The sequence below is a fragment of the Salmo salar genome, chromosome ssa22 (assembly GCF_905237065.1).
Source record: "Salmo salar chromosome ssa22, Ssal_v3.1, whole genome shotgun sequence".
NCBI classification, from domain to species: Eukaryota; Metazoa; Chordata; class Actinopteri; order Salmoniformes; family Salmonidae; genus Salmo; species Salmo salar.
In genome coordinates, this window is record NC_059463.1 from 61291715 (window position 1) to 61308732 (window position 17018).

At 42.3% G+C, this 17018-nt stretch overlaps 1 protein-coding gene across 1 annotated transcript in view; it reads left to right on the top strand.

Annotated features, from left to right (window-relative positions):
- Positions 1-2317: 2317 nt before the first annotated feature.
- Positions 2318-17018, top strand: part of LOC106583824 (dual specificity tyrosine-phosphorylation-regulated kinase 2) — a 37270-nt gene continuing 22569 nt past the window's right edge. Inside the window, 2 exon segments of the mRNA XM_074112242.1 lie at positions 2318-3332; positions 10680-10789. Coding sequence (XP_073968343.1) covers positions 3290-3332; positions 10680-10789 — 153 coding nt within the window. The 5' untranslated portion in view covers positions 2318-3289.

The window sequence follows — 17018 nt, forward strand, 5'->3', positions numbered from 1 at the left end:
GCCAGCAAAGCCACAACAACACAACGCTAAACATTAATTGCACTTTAACGGTGACAAACGGCGCCCACAAACCGCCTACATAATGCAGTCCCAACAGCTTACCGCTGATACACCTGGTTATCAGCAGAGCCTTGTCTGGCAGCAAAACAGTTCATTCAGCCTCATTTACTACCTTTTAAAAAAACATAGCCGATATGGCTGACTTGCTTAAACAAATGTGGTTTCTAATGACAATTGAGATGTACGAGCTATTGCATAAGGGGACGACAAGCGGATTAGAGGCAATCCGTAATTTTGATTAAGATATTAATGAGCGAGCTAGGACTGACGTAGTCAATAACTATTTGATCAGCACTTTTGAAATGTACAGTGACAGAATTCAGAACATGGGTCGTTCTTAGTGTACTCCCTTTACACCAAGTCACAACTGTAGGATAAATAAAGGGGGCATATAAACAGACAATGAAAGCTCTTACAATATTCGATGATTACATTTCTCTAAAACAGGTTATAGGCTACATGTGCACCACAAAGTCAGAACAGTAGGCGAAATGAAGAGGGGTAAATAGAATTATTAGGGTGAGGCACATGGGCTACTAACGTCTTACTACACAACATACACTTAGTATTACTTTCTTAGCTACAGTATACACATCTCCCTGGCATATTACATCATTTATGCAGCAGCAGACATATTTTTGGACTCATTTGAACAGGAAGGTGGTGCGGCAGTCCTTCGTGGGCAAATTTTATCATAAAAGTCTGGCATTCTCTGGATTTATGGAATTTCAAAATAACTGGAAACCCAGAAAAAGTCTAATCATGATGACGTCATTCATCTTTAGGTCGTAGCTCTAGAAAGAGGCCGGATTTACAATTCCTAGTTGGATAACCATTCAAAACGTATTTTCCCAGTCGGAGCTCGTTTATTCCCGGCTTCCCAGTTGTCTTGAACTCACTGAAGTCAAGTTTTCGCAGTTCCGAGTTAACAGTTGTTTTGGGAGCAGAACAAATCATGCTTCAATGACAGCACGGCCAATGTTTAATGTTTGTCATTTTAAACTTGAAAAAGAGCCCCTTAATCCCAGATTTGGGACCACACAGCCACTCCACTGAATAGCAGGCTAATGATTGCTTTGCAATGCTTGCATTTAGACACTGTCACTGACTCCTTCCAAACCACTCATTGTTGAATTTGTGATTTCCAACTTGTTGTGTAATGTTTGTCTAATGGCCCGATGAGCACCGATATGTTTTATCTGTCATTTCTCTTCATTATTTCTCTTCATATGACAAGGATTGAAAAGGATTAGCCAGTAGGTTGTCGACTTCATTCATGATGATGTCTGCTAGCTAAGGTTTTGAAAGTATGATGTTGACATGATCAGTCCAATCAAAGCTACTGTACACATTTTGGGGCTCAAATCACCTGTCCTGAATGACGGGTCGCCACTGGAAAGCACACATTCTGCATTGTTGTTCAAATAATTCGTATTTTAAGATTAGTCAATTTGAAGGCAAAAAGGGCAGCACGATATAAGATTCGAGCCTGGTATTCCAACTAATTATGGTCTAATAAAACAACAGTTTACCGCTGCGCCACAGAGTTTTGCTGAAAATGACGGGGGAAAACATGAATCTTACAAGCACTTATTGCTGACCAGCAGATGTCACTAACGTGCATTGTGAACCTCTAATGAAGCTGCGAGTAAATTGAACCGTATTCCGACACAATTTGTTGAAAGCTCGGAAGCCTTCAGAAAGCCTCGGTTTTCCCCAACACTAAGTACACGGATCGTTATCTATCTTCTTGTTTCATGTAGCTAGTAACTCGGATGGCCACGATATATATCCATGTAGACACCACTGGATAGGAACAACAATGAAACCCTGGTGGAAACACCCTGTTACTTTGAGCCAAGATGGCGCCGCTTTAACCCCCGATAGGAACAACAATGGAACCCTGGTGGAAACACCCTGTTACTTTGAGCCAAGATGGCGCCGCTTTAACCCCCCCCCCCCCCCATAGGAACAACAATGAAACCCTGGTGGAAACACCCTCTTACTTTGAGCCAAGATGGCGCCGCTTATACCCCCATAGAAACAACAATGGAACCCTGGTGGAAACACCCTGTCACTTTGAGCCAAGATGGCGCCGCTTTAACCCCCCCCAATAGGAACCCTGGTGGAAACACCCTGTTACTTTGAGCCAAGATGGCGGCGCTTTAACCCCCGCCCCCGATAGGTACAACAATGGAACCCTGGTGGAAACACCCTGTGACTTTGAGCCAAGATGGCGGCGCTTTAACCCCCGCCTCACTCTAGCCCCTACCACCTGTTTAACGACTCTACTCGAAACACGGCGAAGACGCCCTTAGCAACAAACCAGACAATCACACTCAACAACAAAAAATATAGGAGCTCCTGCTGTTGACAAGACTGGTTAAAACATAAGTCGTTTTTAAAACGGCGCTAACGCACTGAGGACATATAATATCACCCGAAAGAGATCTCCGAATTCAGCGAGAACGGAGGGCTTTTGCCCAGAGTTGAGGTAACGTTAGCTAGCTAGCTAACCGACGATAACCCGTCTCAAGAGAAAACAGCTTCCCAAGCATTCCGGAAGAAGGACGAATCCTGGTCCGATCGAAGCAAGAAACTCACTAGTTACATTGCTAACTAATCAGTCAACGCAAATAAACTCGAGATTTTTTTCCTTTGGGAATGGTTCTCTGTGTGGATATAGTAATCAACCGACAGAGAAAGACGAGGGCCACACGGGTCAGACAGCTAAGCTGTCATTTTGGGACTCCAACTATTTTGGACAGCGGGAGTAATTTAACGTTTGCTCAGTCGGACGTGTGTTTTTGTGGCTGTGCTAACGTTAGCTGACGGAAACGAGAAACGACCCCCATCGCTGGAACTTTTTCCAGACTGCAGGGCTAGCGAGTTGGCAAAGCCATGGTTTTTAGGACGAGAGCAAGGTCCGATTGTGTAGGTAGAGAGTCCTAGCTAGAATATTAAAGTTGAGCAAGTGAGCAAAGCTATATTAAAACCAACTTATGTAGCTATATTTCATCCAACGAAGTTGGCTAGCAGGGGATATTTTTGGATCACTTGAACTAGCTACACGAGCACGAATTGCAAGTGATACAAGCTGCCCTCTTAAGTATTTTATTATAACTAGCCAAGTGTTGGCAAATTTTTATTTTTATTTTTTATACGGTTGTTTTTACAAAAGATTTTTAACTTCCACCTCGGATGCTGGCTTCAACGTTAAACTGCAATCATGATGGTATTACAAAGAAAAGCAGAAGACCCCATAACAGCAGGTAATTAACTGATTATAATTGGCTTCTTACTGTGTTCTAATGTACTTACTGTAACGTTACATTAATGTACTCAAAGCTAATTATATTTGTCATATGTACCGAATACAACTGGTGTTGACTTTACCGTGAAATGCTTTACTTACGAGCCATTCACAACGATGCAGAGTTTACAAATAATACAATAAGTTAGTAACACAAAGAATATAATGAAATACAGAAGAATGGGGCTATATACAGGGAGTACCAGATCAATGTGCAGAGGTAGGAGGTATTTCAGATTGATATGTACATGAATGCAAGGTAAAGTGACTAGGCGTCAGGATAGATGTGATTCTAGTATCAGTTATTGCACACAGTGGCATTTCACCGGCCATCATTTGTTAGCTGGCCATTTTGTTGAACACAAATGTAACATTTGTCCCTGAATTATTTTGTTCCCATGGTTCAAGACAGTTGATCATCTCAAAATAGCTTGGGAGTCAAGGACTGTTGCTTATTTTTGGTCACGTAGTGTATTTTCAAGAATGTGGTCACCTGCTCATCGAACAGCCCCAGACCATTATTCCTCCTCCACCAAACCTCACAGTTGGCACTATGCATTGGGGCAGGTAGCTTTCTACCGGCATCCGCCAAACCCGGATTCGTCCGTCTGACTGCCAGATGGTGAAGCTTGATTCATCACTCCAGAGAGCGCGTTTCCACTGCTCCAGAGTCCAATGGCGGCGAGTTTTACACCGCTCCAGCCGACACTTGGCATTGCGCATGGTGATCTTAGGCTTGTGTGTGGCTGCTCGGCCATGGAAACCCATTTCATGAAGCTCCTGATAAAGTTATTGTGCTCATGTTGCTTCCAGAGGCAGTTTGGAACTCGGTAGTAAGTGTTGCAACCGAGGGTAAAATATTTTTCAGCACTCGGCGAAGCGGAAAGTAAAAAATAAATAAGAAACAAGGTTTTGAGTGTCTGTCCTAAATCTAGGAGATATAAATACAACTGAGGAAAGTATTCAGACCTCTTGACTTTTTCCACATTTTGTTAGGTTTCAGCCTTATTCTAAAATTGATTAAATTGTCCCCCCCCCAATCTACACATAATACCCCATAATTACAAATCAAAAACAGGTTTTTAGACATTTTTGCCAATGTATTAAATCAACTGAAATAGCACATATACATAAGTTCAGACCCTTTATTCAGTACTTTGTTGAAGCATCTTTGGCAGCGATTACAGCCTCGAGTCTTCTAGAGTGACACTACAAGCTTGGCACACCTGTATTTGGGGAGTTTCTCCTGTTCTTCTCTGCAGATCCTCTCAAGTTCTGTCAAGTTGGATGGGGGTGTGTCACTGCACAGCTATTTTCTGGTCTCTCCAGAGATGTTCGATTGGTTTCAAGTCCGGGCTGTGGCTGGGCCCACCAAGGACATTCAGAGACTTGTCCTGGAGCCACTTCTGTGTTGTCTTGGCTGTGTACTTAGGGTCGTTGTCCTGTTGGAAGGTGAACCTTCGCCCCAGTCTGAGGTCCTGAGTGCTCTGGACCAGGTTTTCATCAAGGATCTCTCTGTACTTTGCGCTGTTCATCTTTCCCTCGATCCTGACTAGTCTCCCAGTCCCTGCCGCTGAAAAACATCCCCACAGCATGATGCTTCCACCGCCATGCTTCACTGTAGGGATGCTTGGCATTCAGGCCAAAGAGTTCAATCTTGGTTTCATCAGACCAGAGAATCTTGTTTCTCGTGGTCTGAGAGTCTTCAGGTGCCTTTTGGCAAACTCCAAGCGGGCTGTCATGTGCCTTTTACTGAGGAGTGGCTTCCATCTGGCCACTCTACCATAAAGGCCTGATCGGTGGAGTTCTGCAGAGATGGTTGTCCTTCTGGAAGGTTCTCCCATCTCCACAGAGGAACTCTGGAGCTCTGTCAGAGTGACCATCACCTCCCTGACCAAGACCCTTCTCCCCCAGATTGCTCAGTTTGGCCGGGCAGCCAGCTCTAGGAAGAGTCTTGCTGGTTCCAAACTTCTTCCATTTCAGAATGATGGAGGCCCCTGTGTTCTTGGGGACCTTCAATGCTGCAGACATTTTTTTGGTATCCTTCCCCATATCTGTGGCTCGACACAATCCTGTCTCGGAGCTCTACAGACAATTCCTTCGACCTCATGGCTTGAGGTGTGTGTCTTTCCAAATTATGTCCAATCAATTGAATTGACCACAGGTGGAGTCCAATCAAGTTGCAGAAACATCTCAAGGATGATCAATGGAAACAGGATGCACCTCAGCTCAATTTTGAGTCTCATAGCAAAGAGTCTGAATACTTATGTAAATAAGGTATTTCTGTTTTTAATCTTTGCAAACATTTCTAAAAACCTGTTTTCGCTTTGTCATTATGGGGTATTGTGGATAGGCTGATATCCTAAAATGTATATATATATATTTTTTTAAGGCTGTAACATAACAAAATGTGGGAAAAAATCAAGGGGTCTGAATACTTTCTGAATACACTATATATTAGTATTTTTCTATTTATTTAAATTTTTCCCAGTTTCCCCTTTTCCCATTTTGTATCACAACGTGTAATGGATATATACTGTAGTTCAGTTGGAGGCGGTAATGCAACATAATTACATGCCAACTGCCGTTAAACTCCACCGAAGAGGAATTGCATTACAATTCTACGTCAGGCAGAAAATTAGTGTTTTGGATCAGGTACGTTTCCTCTCATGACCTCTACAAGACAGAATGCTGAGTAAAATGATACTTCACTGGTTGTCTGTGCGGTTGGTTCTTTTGCAGGTAGGAATGTGAGACTATATATATATATATATATATATATATATATATATATATATATATATATATATATATCCACAGGAAAGTATAATTGTATTAACTTTTCAAAGCGCTGGTAGTGTGTTCAGATTTGTCACCTGAAGCATGTACACAAGATGAAAATACATGCATGTTTGCAGAGCTCATGCACGTGTTTACATGGTTCTCCACATGCTTCTGGTGGTAGAAATATGAACTATATGATATGAATTTGAACTCAAACACCAGACCGGCTGCACGAAACAACCGATACATACAAAAATAAAAAAATAATTGAACATTCTGGCTTTATAGCTTGTGAGTGGAAGTTTTTCCAAGCAAATTGTATGGCATTAATCTTTAGACTGTGAACCAGAGGTAATCGTAGTCTGATTTGTCAGGCAGACCAGGACCCTACGGTGACAAAGAAATGAAGGCACACAATAAAAAAAACAAATGTTTTGAGGTATTAAAGCCGCAATACGCAGTTGGGTGATTTTCATTTTTCTCTAGGGACACTGGTGCTACCAAATGTAAAATTATAAGTTGCACAGCAATATATTTAGGAGCGTATGCCCTCAAAATGGGAGCACTGTGGAGCCCTGTAGACTGTGATGTCATAATAGCGTTGGATCAGTTCCACTCAGTGGAGGTAAACAAGTTTGTTTTCTGACTGTTGCAACTTTGTGTCTATTGATCAGACAAACACTAGACTCCTGCATGGCTGTAAGTACTCGACTCCAGAGCCAGTCAACACTGGAACAAGTGCTGAACTCTGTATTTAGCTAACTAGGCAAGTCAATATAGTCTTGTGAAATAAATAGATATCTCCTCAGTAGCTCTGTATGGACAGACAGTTGAGTCAGCTATAGTCTAGCCAGCAGTCTGTGTCTACGTTGTTGCACCATTGTTAATAGTCTGGTTTATGACACGTGATCTGAAACATTTCTGGGTTCTGGGGTTGTTCCCTTCGCTCTACTCTCTGTGGTGTTTGTCCCTCCTGGACCACCACCTTCCGCATACAGACACAGGCGGTGTGTTTGCTAAATAGCTACGTTTTTCCATAACAACAGTGCCATTCACATGAAATTGACGCCAACCCTTTTGGTTTGAGTTATGTTATGGGGGAGGGTTCAGTAGTAATGTTTGGGGCCAGAGTGAATGTGAATATGGGGGTAAAGTGCTGAATCCACAGTCTTAACTCCCCTTTCATTCAGGCCGTGTGTATTGTACCCCCACAACACAGAGCCCGTCTGTTTGACACTGCAACACAGCTCTAACTAACCCCACATCTCTCTATGGGTTAATCCCTAGCTAACATGGCTCTCTTAGGGCTAACTCTAACTAAACTGATAGCAATACACTGCTGTCCGTTTCAACTAACGCTAACTTAGCGACACAGTTATCTATGGGGCTAACGCTAAATTAGCGACACAGTTATCTATGGGGCTAACGCTAATTTAGCGACACAGTTATCTATGGGGCTAACGCTAGCTAGCTACACATCTTTCTATGGGGCTAACGCTAACTTAGCTACACAGTTATCTATGGGGCTAAAGCTAACTTAGCTACACAGTTATCTATGGGGCTAACTTAGTGACACAGGTATCTATGGGGCTAACGCTAACTTAGCTACACAGTTATCTATGGGGCTAACGCTAACTTAGCTACACAGTTATCTATGGGGCTAACGCTAACTTAGCTACACAGTTATCTATGGGGCTAACGCTAACTTAGCTACACAGTTATCTATGGGGCTAACTAAACTGTTAAAACCAGTCTGTTTTATTTTTCATGGTTTGGGATTTTATATCTTTTTACTCTCGATATTACAATTATTCCTAGAGAAACAACGGAAATTAATGTTCTGAGTCCATGTCGAGGCTTAAATCACATCAGGAGACCATTTTCTTTACTTAATAAAGGAGAGAAACTAACATTTAGTTTTGAGTGTAATTCCCTGTACGGAGGAGAGGAATGTGTCGGTCTAGCGATGTTTCTACTGATGTTTAGACATACTGCTGCAGAAAATATCATGGCAAGAGTTTGCAAAATAATCGCCACCCAATTAAAACAAATACTCATGCTATATACTTCTGTCAGGTAAGCCTACTTTGCAGTTAACTTTTAATTGAGAAGGTTTTCGGGGGAAATTATTAGCATCGCTAACTGGCTACTACATACGGAGTAAAAGACAAACGTCTGTAACAGACAGACGGCCAATATTGCTGGAAATGAACTGGCAGATATCGTTACGTTTTGACTTTTTAAGACAATAGTGGCTAACCAGGGTTGGGATAATGTCGATGTGGTTTTGATTGGATAATAGCCGGGATCTTTTGAGGACGGCTTGTGATGTAAAAATGCATGTACTTTCATGTACTTTTTATAGGTGGGCTGCGGACTACTGGTAGTTGGAGACCCCTGGTCTATGGGCTAACTAACTAACTAACTAACTAACTAACTAACTAACTAACTAACTAACCCCACACAGCTCTCTATGGGTTAACGCTATTACTAGCATGAACCGGTCAACCCCATTCACAGCCCCAGACTGGCTTAGCCAGGTGCTTAAGGTTGCCAGAGAGCCACTGTTGCTCAAAGTGGTAGGCCTATTATTGGCCTATTAATGGGGCTAGCAGATGCTACTGTGACGGCAGCATCTTTCCGCTTGTCTGTCTGTCTCCACCGTTTTTTTGTTTGTTTTGTTCTGTGCATCCACGTTGAAGCGATGGAACACAGACACACACAGGTGTGATCAGAAATAGAATCATTAATACGGAAGGGATCTGATAACCGGAAAGGGTCTGGTTATGATATGCCACAGTATGCGTGACTATGTGTGTCACCTTAGACCTGCACACAGAGGGGGAACTACAGGCCTGAAATTATGTTATTAGAAGTTGCTCCACGGAAATCGAATGAACATAATGCAGAAATCCCCATCTGTTTAAACTACAGAAATTTTTGTTGTTGTTGCATGGGCTGTGTCTCAATCCATCTCATCCGCCAGTATGGCCCTTCCCCCATCTGTGGTGAAAGATGGCAGAGTTAGAGCGATGTTTGTCAGACTGAGACATCCTGAAAATCGGTCTTCTCACGAAAACGTATGTAGTCTCCGACTGGTTTGGCCTACAAACTACCACTCTGTAGAAAGATGAGACTCTCAGGAACACGATGGTGTTCTTAGTTTTGCTCTATGACCCCCCCCCCCACCATCATCACAGGACTCGTCTGAAGTTGGTACAGCCTCTTCTGACAACTTCTGTCTGTAGCGTCCAAACAGTTTGTTCTACACACTAATATGACCCCTCTGTGGAACGGTGAGACTCCCACGGACACGTACATGTCGGTTGTTTTGCTCTAGGTACCAGTTAAGAAGTACCCGATCTGCCAGGGCACCAAGGGCTTCTGCCAGGGCACCAAGGGCTTCTGCCAGGGCACCAAGGGCTTCTGCCAGGGCTGCAAGGGCTTCTGCCAGGGCACCAAGGGCTTCTGCCAGGGCACCAAGGGCTTCTGCCAGGGCACCAAGGGCTTCTGCCAGGGCTGCAAGGCCATTAACTAAAATTGCTAAGTAAATTGATTTGAAAACTGAAAAATTGTAGGAATTCTGTGAAGAAAAACAAAAGTGTATGTAAATGTACATAAGTAATTAGCCTTTATGTTGATGTGTAGGTGATAGCCGATGCCTATTGGCTACATACAGCCTGTCATGTCCAGACCGATGCTGATATAAGGGAGGAGACTGAAAATGAGCCAAACTTTCTTGAGACTGATTCCATTGGTTACTACGTGATTCCATATGTGTTATTTTATAGTTTTGATATCGTCACTATTATTCTACAATGTAGTAAAATAAAGAAATCAGTAGGTGTGCCCAAACTTTTGACTGGTACTGTATATTCTATACATGTGGTTAGCATGTTCAATTAATACATTATACTTTCTAATAATGTCATTAATACATTATACTTTCTAATAATGTCATTAATACATTATACTATCTAATAATGTCATTAATACATTATACTATCTAATAATGCCGTTAATACATTATACTTTCTAATAATTTAATTTATGTTTTTTTTATTTTCATTTAGATGCCAAAAAGTTTTATGTTAACAAATGAAGTTGATGTAATATAGACTGAAATACTTTACTTTAAAAGCATTGTAAATGAGCTAGACCCATGTTGGCATATCAACACATTTTAAAAAAAAACAAAAAAAAACAAACATGTGTTTTCATTTTGGGATGGTTCAAGTTAAGTTTGGGACAGTTGAAATTGCGGTACCGGGACGGCGAGGATAAAATGTGACCCGAACCCTACCTTGTGGAACGCTTTCGACACCTTGTGGAGTCCATGCCCCAACGATTTGAGGCTGTTCTGAGGGCAAAAGGTGTACTCAGTCTATGTTAGGTTACTGTTTCGATATGAGAGCTCCTGTTAGACCAATTTATTTATTAGAAATGTGTCTGATTTATATTGTTAATGTCAATAAAGTTGATCCAGAGCGTGACCTCTGACCTGTGTTGTTGTGTCCACCAGCGCGTCATGGCGACGGCCTCTATAACTCCTACATGAGAACTGACCACCTACTGAAGGAAGAAGCAGACGCACACAGTCCCGCTGGCCTGCCCCCGATACCCAAACACACTGTGAGTACACACACACACACACACACACACACACACACACACACACACACACACACACACACACCCCCGCTGGCCTGCCCCCGATACCCAAACACACTGTGAGCACACACACACACAAACACACACACACACACACACACACACACACACACACACACACACCGCCCCGCAGGCCTGCCCCCAATACCCAAAAACACTACACACACACACACACACACACACACACACACACACACACACACACACACACACACACCCCCGCAGGCCTGCCCCCAATACCCCAAAACACTACACACACACACACACACACACACAAACACTAGGGTTGGGCAGTATACTGTATACCCGGATATTTGGAAATGGCCATGGGATGGTTTTTCAATACCGTTGAAATGTACTAATTTAATACGTTTTTCTATTTGTCGCTACTCTTTAGAGTAAATACCTGCAGTCTACGTTACGTGTGCCATATGTTAGGATATAAAGCAGATTTGCGTTCATTGAAACAATTTTTTTTCATGATGAAGTTTACCGGTAGTCCCCAGTCACATGTTGTTTTGTTTGCAAGCACGTGATGACGAGAGACCAGAGCCATGTTGTCCAGCAGGCGTCAGGTGATCTAGTTACAGTAGGGGAAATCACTACGAGATATTTACCAGCTAGACATCTTACAACTATTAAGGTAACTGTTTAAAACGTGCTAATGGCTCTGCAGTTTGATGGCTAGTTATCTAGCTAAGGGGTTAGCTTCCTGCAAAAGCAAGCTTCTATTGGTAACAGCAGAGATCAAGAGCCTAAAATTCTCATTTCAGTTTGTGTGACATAACAAGCAAGTGTTGTGTAGAGAATCAATGTTTAATCTAAACAGCTGCTAAATATATTTTCCATAACCATAAATATTGTATTTTCAGCAGGTTTAAAGCTGGTGTACAAAACCGAATGTAAAAGACGCTGAAATTAAACTTAAGAATGGGAAGCATAGAAATAGAGCACGTAGAACAGATCTACCGCTTGTTTGTCTTGCTTTCAATGAGAATGACAGATGTATATAACTCACATTTCTATGGGAATTTGGTCAGATCACCCAAATGGTTACATATTGCACTTAATGTACCAAAAAAAGTTATATTAATTATGTTTCCGTCATCGTTTCCTGTGACTGTAAAGACCGAAAATAGATTCTGGACATCAGAACAGGGATCACTAACCTCCCATTTGGAAGTAGAATTCTACTTCAACGAATCGGGATGCGCAGGTCGTACTGCTCACCTCGGACCAGGCCCTAATCCCAGAGACACGAAAAAGGGCAACGTACTGCTCACCTCGGACCAGGCCCTAATCCCAGAGACACGAAAAAGGGCAACGTAAGAGAGAGAGAGAGAGAGGCTGACGTGAGGGTACCCTGACGAAATTACGTCGGGCGAGTACATAACCCGCCTCTGCCCTCCGTTCTATTGGCGAAACGTAACAATCACTGGAGAATAAACTGGATGGAGCTCCGTTTGAGACTATCCTATCAACGGGACCTGAAGAACTGTAATATCATATGTTTCACAGAGTCGCGGCTGAACGAGGACATGGATAAAATATGCGTCTAGTTGGTTTTTCTATACATCGGCAGGATAGAACGGCAGCGAGGGTAAGCTCAATGGGGGAGGTGTGTGTCTTTTTCTCAACAGCTCGTGTGCGATCTCTAATATTTAGGATGTCCTGCTCACCTGAGTTAGATCATCTGAAGACCATATCATTTACCAAGATAGTTCCTGCTACGCCCTCTTGACTAACCAGCAAACAGGCAAAGCGTCAATACAAGGCTAAAGATCGAATCCTACGACATCGGCTCTGATGTTTGTCGCATGTGTCAGGGTTTGCAAACTAACACACGCTCTCCGTTGACGATGTGAGTAAAACCGGTCAATGTTCACAAGGCCTCAGGGGGTCCAGATGGATAACCAGGACGTGTACTCAGAGTATGCGCCAGCCAGCAAGTGTCTTCACTGACATTTTCAACCTCTCCCTGTCCGAGTCTGTAATACCTACATGTTTTAAGCAGACCACTATAGTCCCTGTGCCCAAGAACACTAAGGTAACCTGTCAAAATGGCTATCGACCCGTAGTTCTCACATGAAATGCTTTGAAATGCTGGTCATGGCTCACATCAACATCATAATCCCAGACACCTTCAACCCACTCCAATTCGCAAACCGCCCCAACAGATGGGGTGGCAGGTAGCCCAGTGGTTAGAGCGTTGGGCCAGTAACCGAAAGGGTTGCTGGATCAAATCCCCGAACTGACGAGGTAAAAATCTGTCGTTCTGCCCCTGAACAAGGCAGTTAACCCACTGTTCCCCGGGCCCTGAACAAGGCAGTTAACCCACTGTTCCTAGGCCGTCATTGAAAATAAGAATTTGTTCTTAACTGACTTGCCTAGTTCAATAAAGGTGTTAAAAAATATATATGTATGTAAAAAAAAAAAAAAACGGACTCACAGATGAGACAATCTCTATTGCACTCCACACTGCCCTTTCCCACCTGGACAAAAGGAACACTTATGTGAGAATGCTGTTCACTACAGCGCCATCCGAGCTCATCACTAAGCTAAGGATCCTGGGACTAAACACATCCCTCTGCAACTGGATCCTGGACTTCCTGACGGGCCGCCCTCAGGTGGTGAGGGTAGGCAACAACACATCCGCCATGCTGATCCTCAACACTGGGGCCCCTCAGGGGTGTGTGCTTAGCCCCCTCCTGTACTCCCTGTTCACCCACGACTGCGTGGCCAAACACGACTCCAACACCATAAAGTTTAGTACCCTGTGTATATAACCTAGTTATCATGGACTCAGTACTGCTACCCTGTGTATATAACCTAGTTATCATGGACTCAGTACTGGTACCCTGTGTATATAACCTAGTTATCATTACTCAGTACTGGTACCCTGTGTATATAACCTAGTTATCATTACTCAGTACTGGTACCCTGTGTATATAACCTAGTTATCATTACTCAGTACTGGTACCCTGTGTATATAACCTAGTTATCATTACTCAGTACTGGTACCCTGTGTATACAGCCTAGTTATCATGGACTCAGTACTGGTACCCTGTGTATATAGCCTAGTTATCATTACTCAGTACTGGTACCCTGTGTATATAGCCTAGTTATCATTACTCAGTACTGGTACCCTGTGTATATAACCTAGTTATCATTACTCAGTACTGGTACCCTGTGTATATAACCTAGTTATCATTACTCAGTACTGGTACCCTGTGTATATAACCTAGTTATCATTACTCAGTACTGGTACCCTGTGTATATAACCTGGTACCCTGTGTATATAACCTAGTTATCATGGACTCAGTACTGGTACCCTGTGTATATAGCCCAGTTATCATTACTCAGTACTGGTACCCTGTGTATATAGCCTGGTTATCATTACTCAGTACTGGTACCCTGTGTATATAACCTAGTTATCATTACTCAGTACTGGTACCCTGTGTATATAACCTAGTTATCATTACTCAGTACTGGTACCCTGTGTATATAACCTGGTACCCTGTGTATATAACCTAGTTATCATGGACTCAGTACTGGTACCCTGTGTATATAGCCCAGTTATCATTACTCAGTACTGGTACCCTGTGTATATAACCTAGTTATCATTACTCAGTACTGGTACCCTGTGTATATAACCTAGTTATCATTACTCAGTACTGGTACCCTGTGTATATAACCTAGTTATCATGGACTCAGTACTGGTACCCTGTGTATATAACCTAGTTATCATGGACTCAGTACTGGTACCCTGTGTATATAACCTAGTTATCATGGACTCAGTACTGGTACCCTGTGTATATAGCCTAGTTATCATGGACTCAGTACTGGTACCCTGTGTATATAGCCCAGTTATCATGGACTCAGTACTGGTACCCTGTGTATATAACCTAGTTATCATTACTCAGTACTGCTACCCTGTGTATATAGCCTGGTTATCATTACTCAGTACTGGTACCCTGTGTATATAACCTAGTTATCATTACTCAGTACTGGTACCCTGTGTATATAACCTAGTTATCATGGACTCAGTACTGGTACCCTGTGTATATAACCTAGTTATCATGGACTCAGTACTGGTACCCTGTGTATATAACCTAGTTATCATGGACTCAGTACTGGTACCCTGTGTATATAACCTAGTTATCATTACTCAGTACTGGTACCCTGTGTATATAACCTAGTTATCATTACTCAGTACTGGTACCCTGTGTATATAACCCAGTTATCATTGACTCAGTACTGGTACTCTGTGTATATAACCTAGTTATCATTGACTCAGTACTGGTACCCTGTGTATATAGCCTAGTTATCATTACTCAGTACTGGTACCCTGTGTATATAACCCAGTTATCATTGACTCAGTACTGGTACTCTGTGTATATAACCTAGTTATCATTGACTCAGTACTGGTACCCTGTGTATATAACCTAGTTATCATTGACTCAGTACTGGTACCCTGTGTATACAGCCATGTTATCATTGACTCAGTACTGGTACCCTGTGTATATAGCCTAGTTATCATTGACTCAGTACTGGTACCCTGTGTATATAGCCTAGTTATCATTACTCAGTACTGGTACCCTGTGTATATAACCTAGTTATCATTACTCAGTACTGGTACCCTGTGTATATAGCCTAGTTATCATTGACTCAGTACTGGTACCCTGTGTATATAACCTAGTTATCATTGACTCAGTACTGGTACCCTGTGTATATAACCTAGTTATCATTGACTCAGTACTGCTACCCTGTGTATACAGCCTAGTTATCATTACTCAGTACTGGTACCCTGTGTATATAACCTAGTTATCATTACTCAGTACTGGTACCCTGTGTATATAACCTAGTTATCATTACTCAGTACTGGTACCCTGTGTATATAGCCTAGTTATCATTGACTCAGTACTGGTACCCTGTGTATATAACCTAGTTATCATTACTCAGTACTGGTACCCTGTGTATATAACCTAGTTATCATTACTCAGTACTGCTACCCTGTGTATATAACCTAGTTATCATTGACTCAGTACTGGTACCCTGTGTATATAACCTAGTTATCATTGACTCAGTACTGGTACCCTGTGTATATAGCCCAGTTATCATTACTCAGTACTGGTACCCTGTGTATATAACCTAGTTATCATTACTCAGTACTGGTACCCTGTGTATATAACCTAGTTATCATTACTCAGTACTGGTACCCTGTGTATATAACCTAGTTATCATGGACTCAGTACTGGTACCCTGTGTATATAGCCCAGTTATCATTACTCAGTACTGGTACCCTGTGTATATAACCTGGTACTCTGTGTATATAACCCAGTTATCATGGACTCAGTACTGGTACCCTGTGTATATAACCTAGTTATCATTACTCAGTACTGGTACCCTGTGTATATAACCTAGTTATCATGGACTCAGTACTGGTACCCTGTGTATATAGCCTAGTTATCATTACTCAGTACTGGTACCCTGTGTATATAGCCTAGTTATCATTGACTCAGTACTGGTACCCTGTGTATATAACCTAGTTATCATTACTCAGTACTGGTACCCTGTGTATATAACCTAGTTATCATGGACTCAGTACTGGTACCCTGTGTATATAGCCTAGTTATCATTACTCAGTACTGGTACCCTGTGTATATAGCCTAGTTATCATTGACTCAGTACTGGTACCCTGTGTATATAACCTAGTTATCATTGACTCAGTACTGGTACCCTGTGTATATAACCTAGTTATCATTGACTCAGTACTGGTACCCTGTGTATATAGCCTGGTTATCATTACTCAGTACTGGTACCCTGTGTATATAACCTAGTTATCATTACTCAGTACTGGTACCCTGTGTATATAACCTAGTTATCATTACTCAGTACTGGTACCCTGTGTATATAACCTAGTTATCATTGACTCAGTACTGGTACCCTGTGTATATAGCCTAGTTATCATGGACTCAGTACTGGTACCCTGTGTATATAGCCTGGTTATCATTACTCAGTACTGGTACCCTGTGTATATAACCTAGTTATCATTACTCAGTACTGGTACCCCGTGTATATAGCCCAGTTATCATTACTCAGTACTGGTACCCTGTGTATATAACCTAGTTATCATTACTCAGTACTGGTACCCTGTGTATATAACCTAGTTATCATTACTCAGTACTGG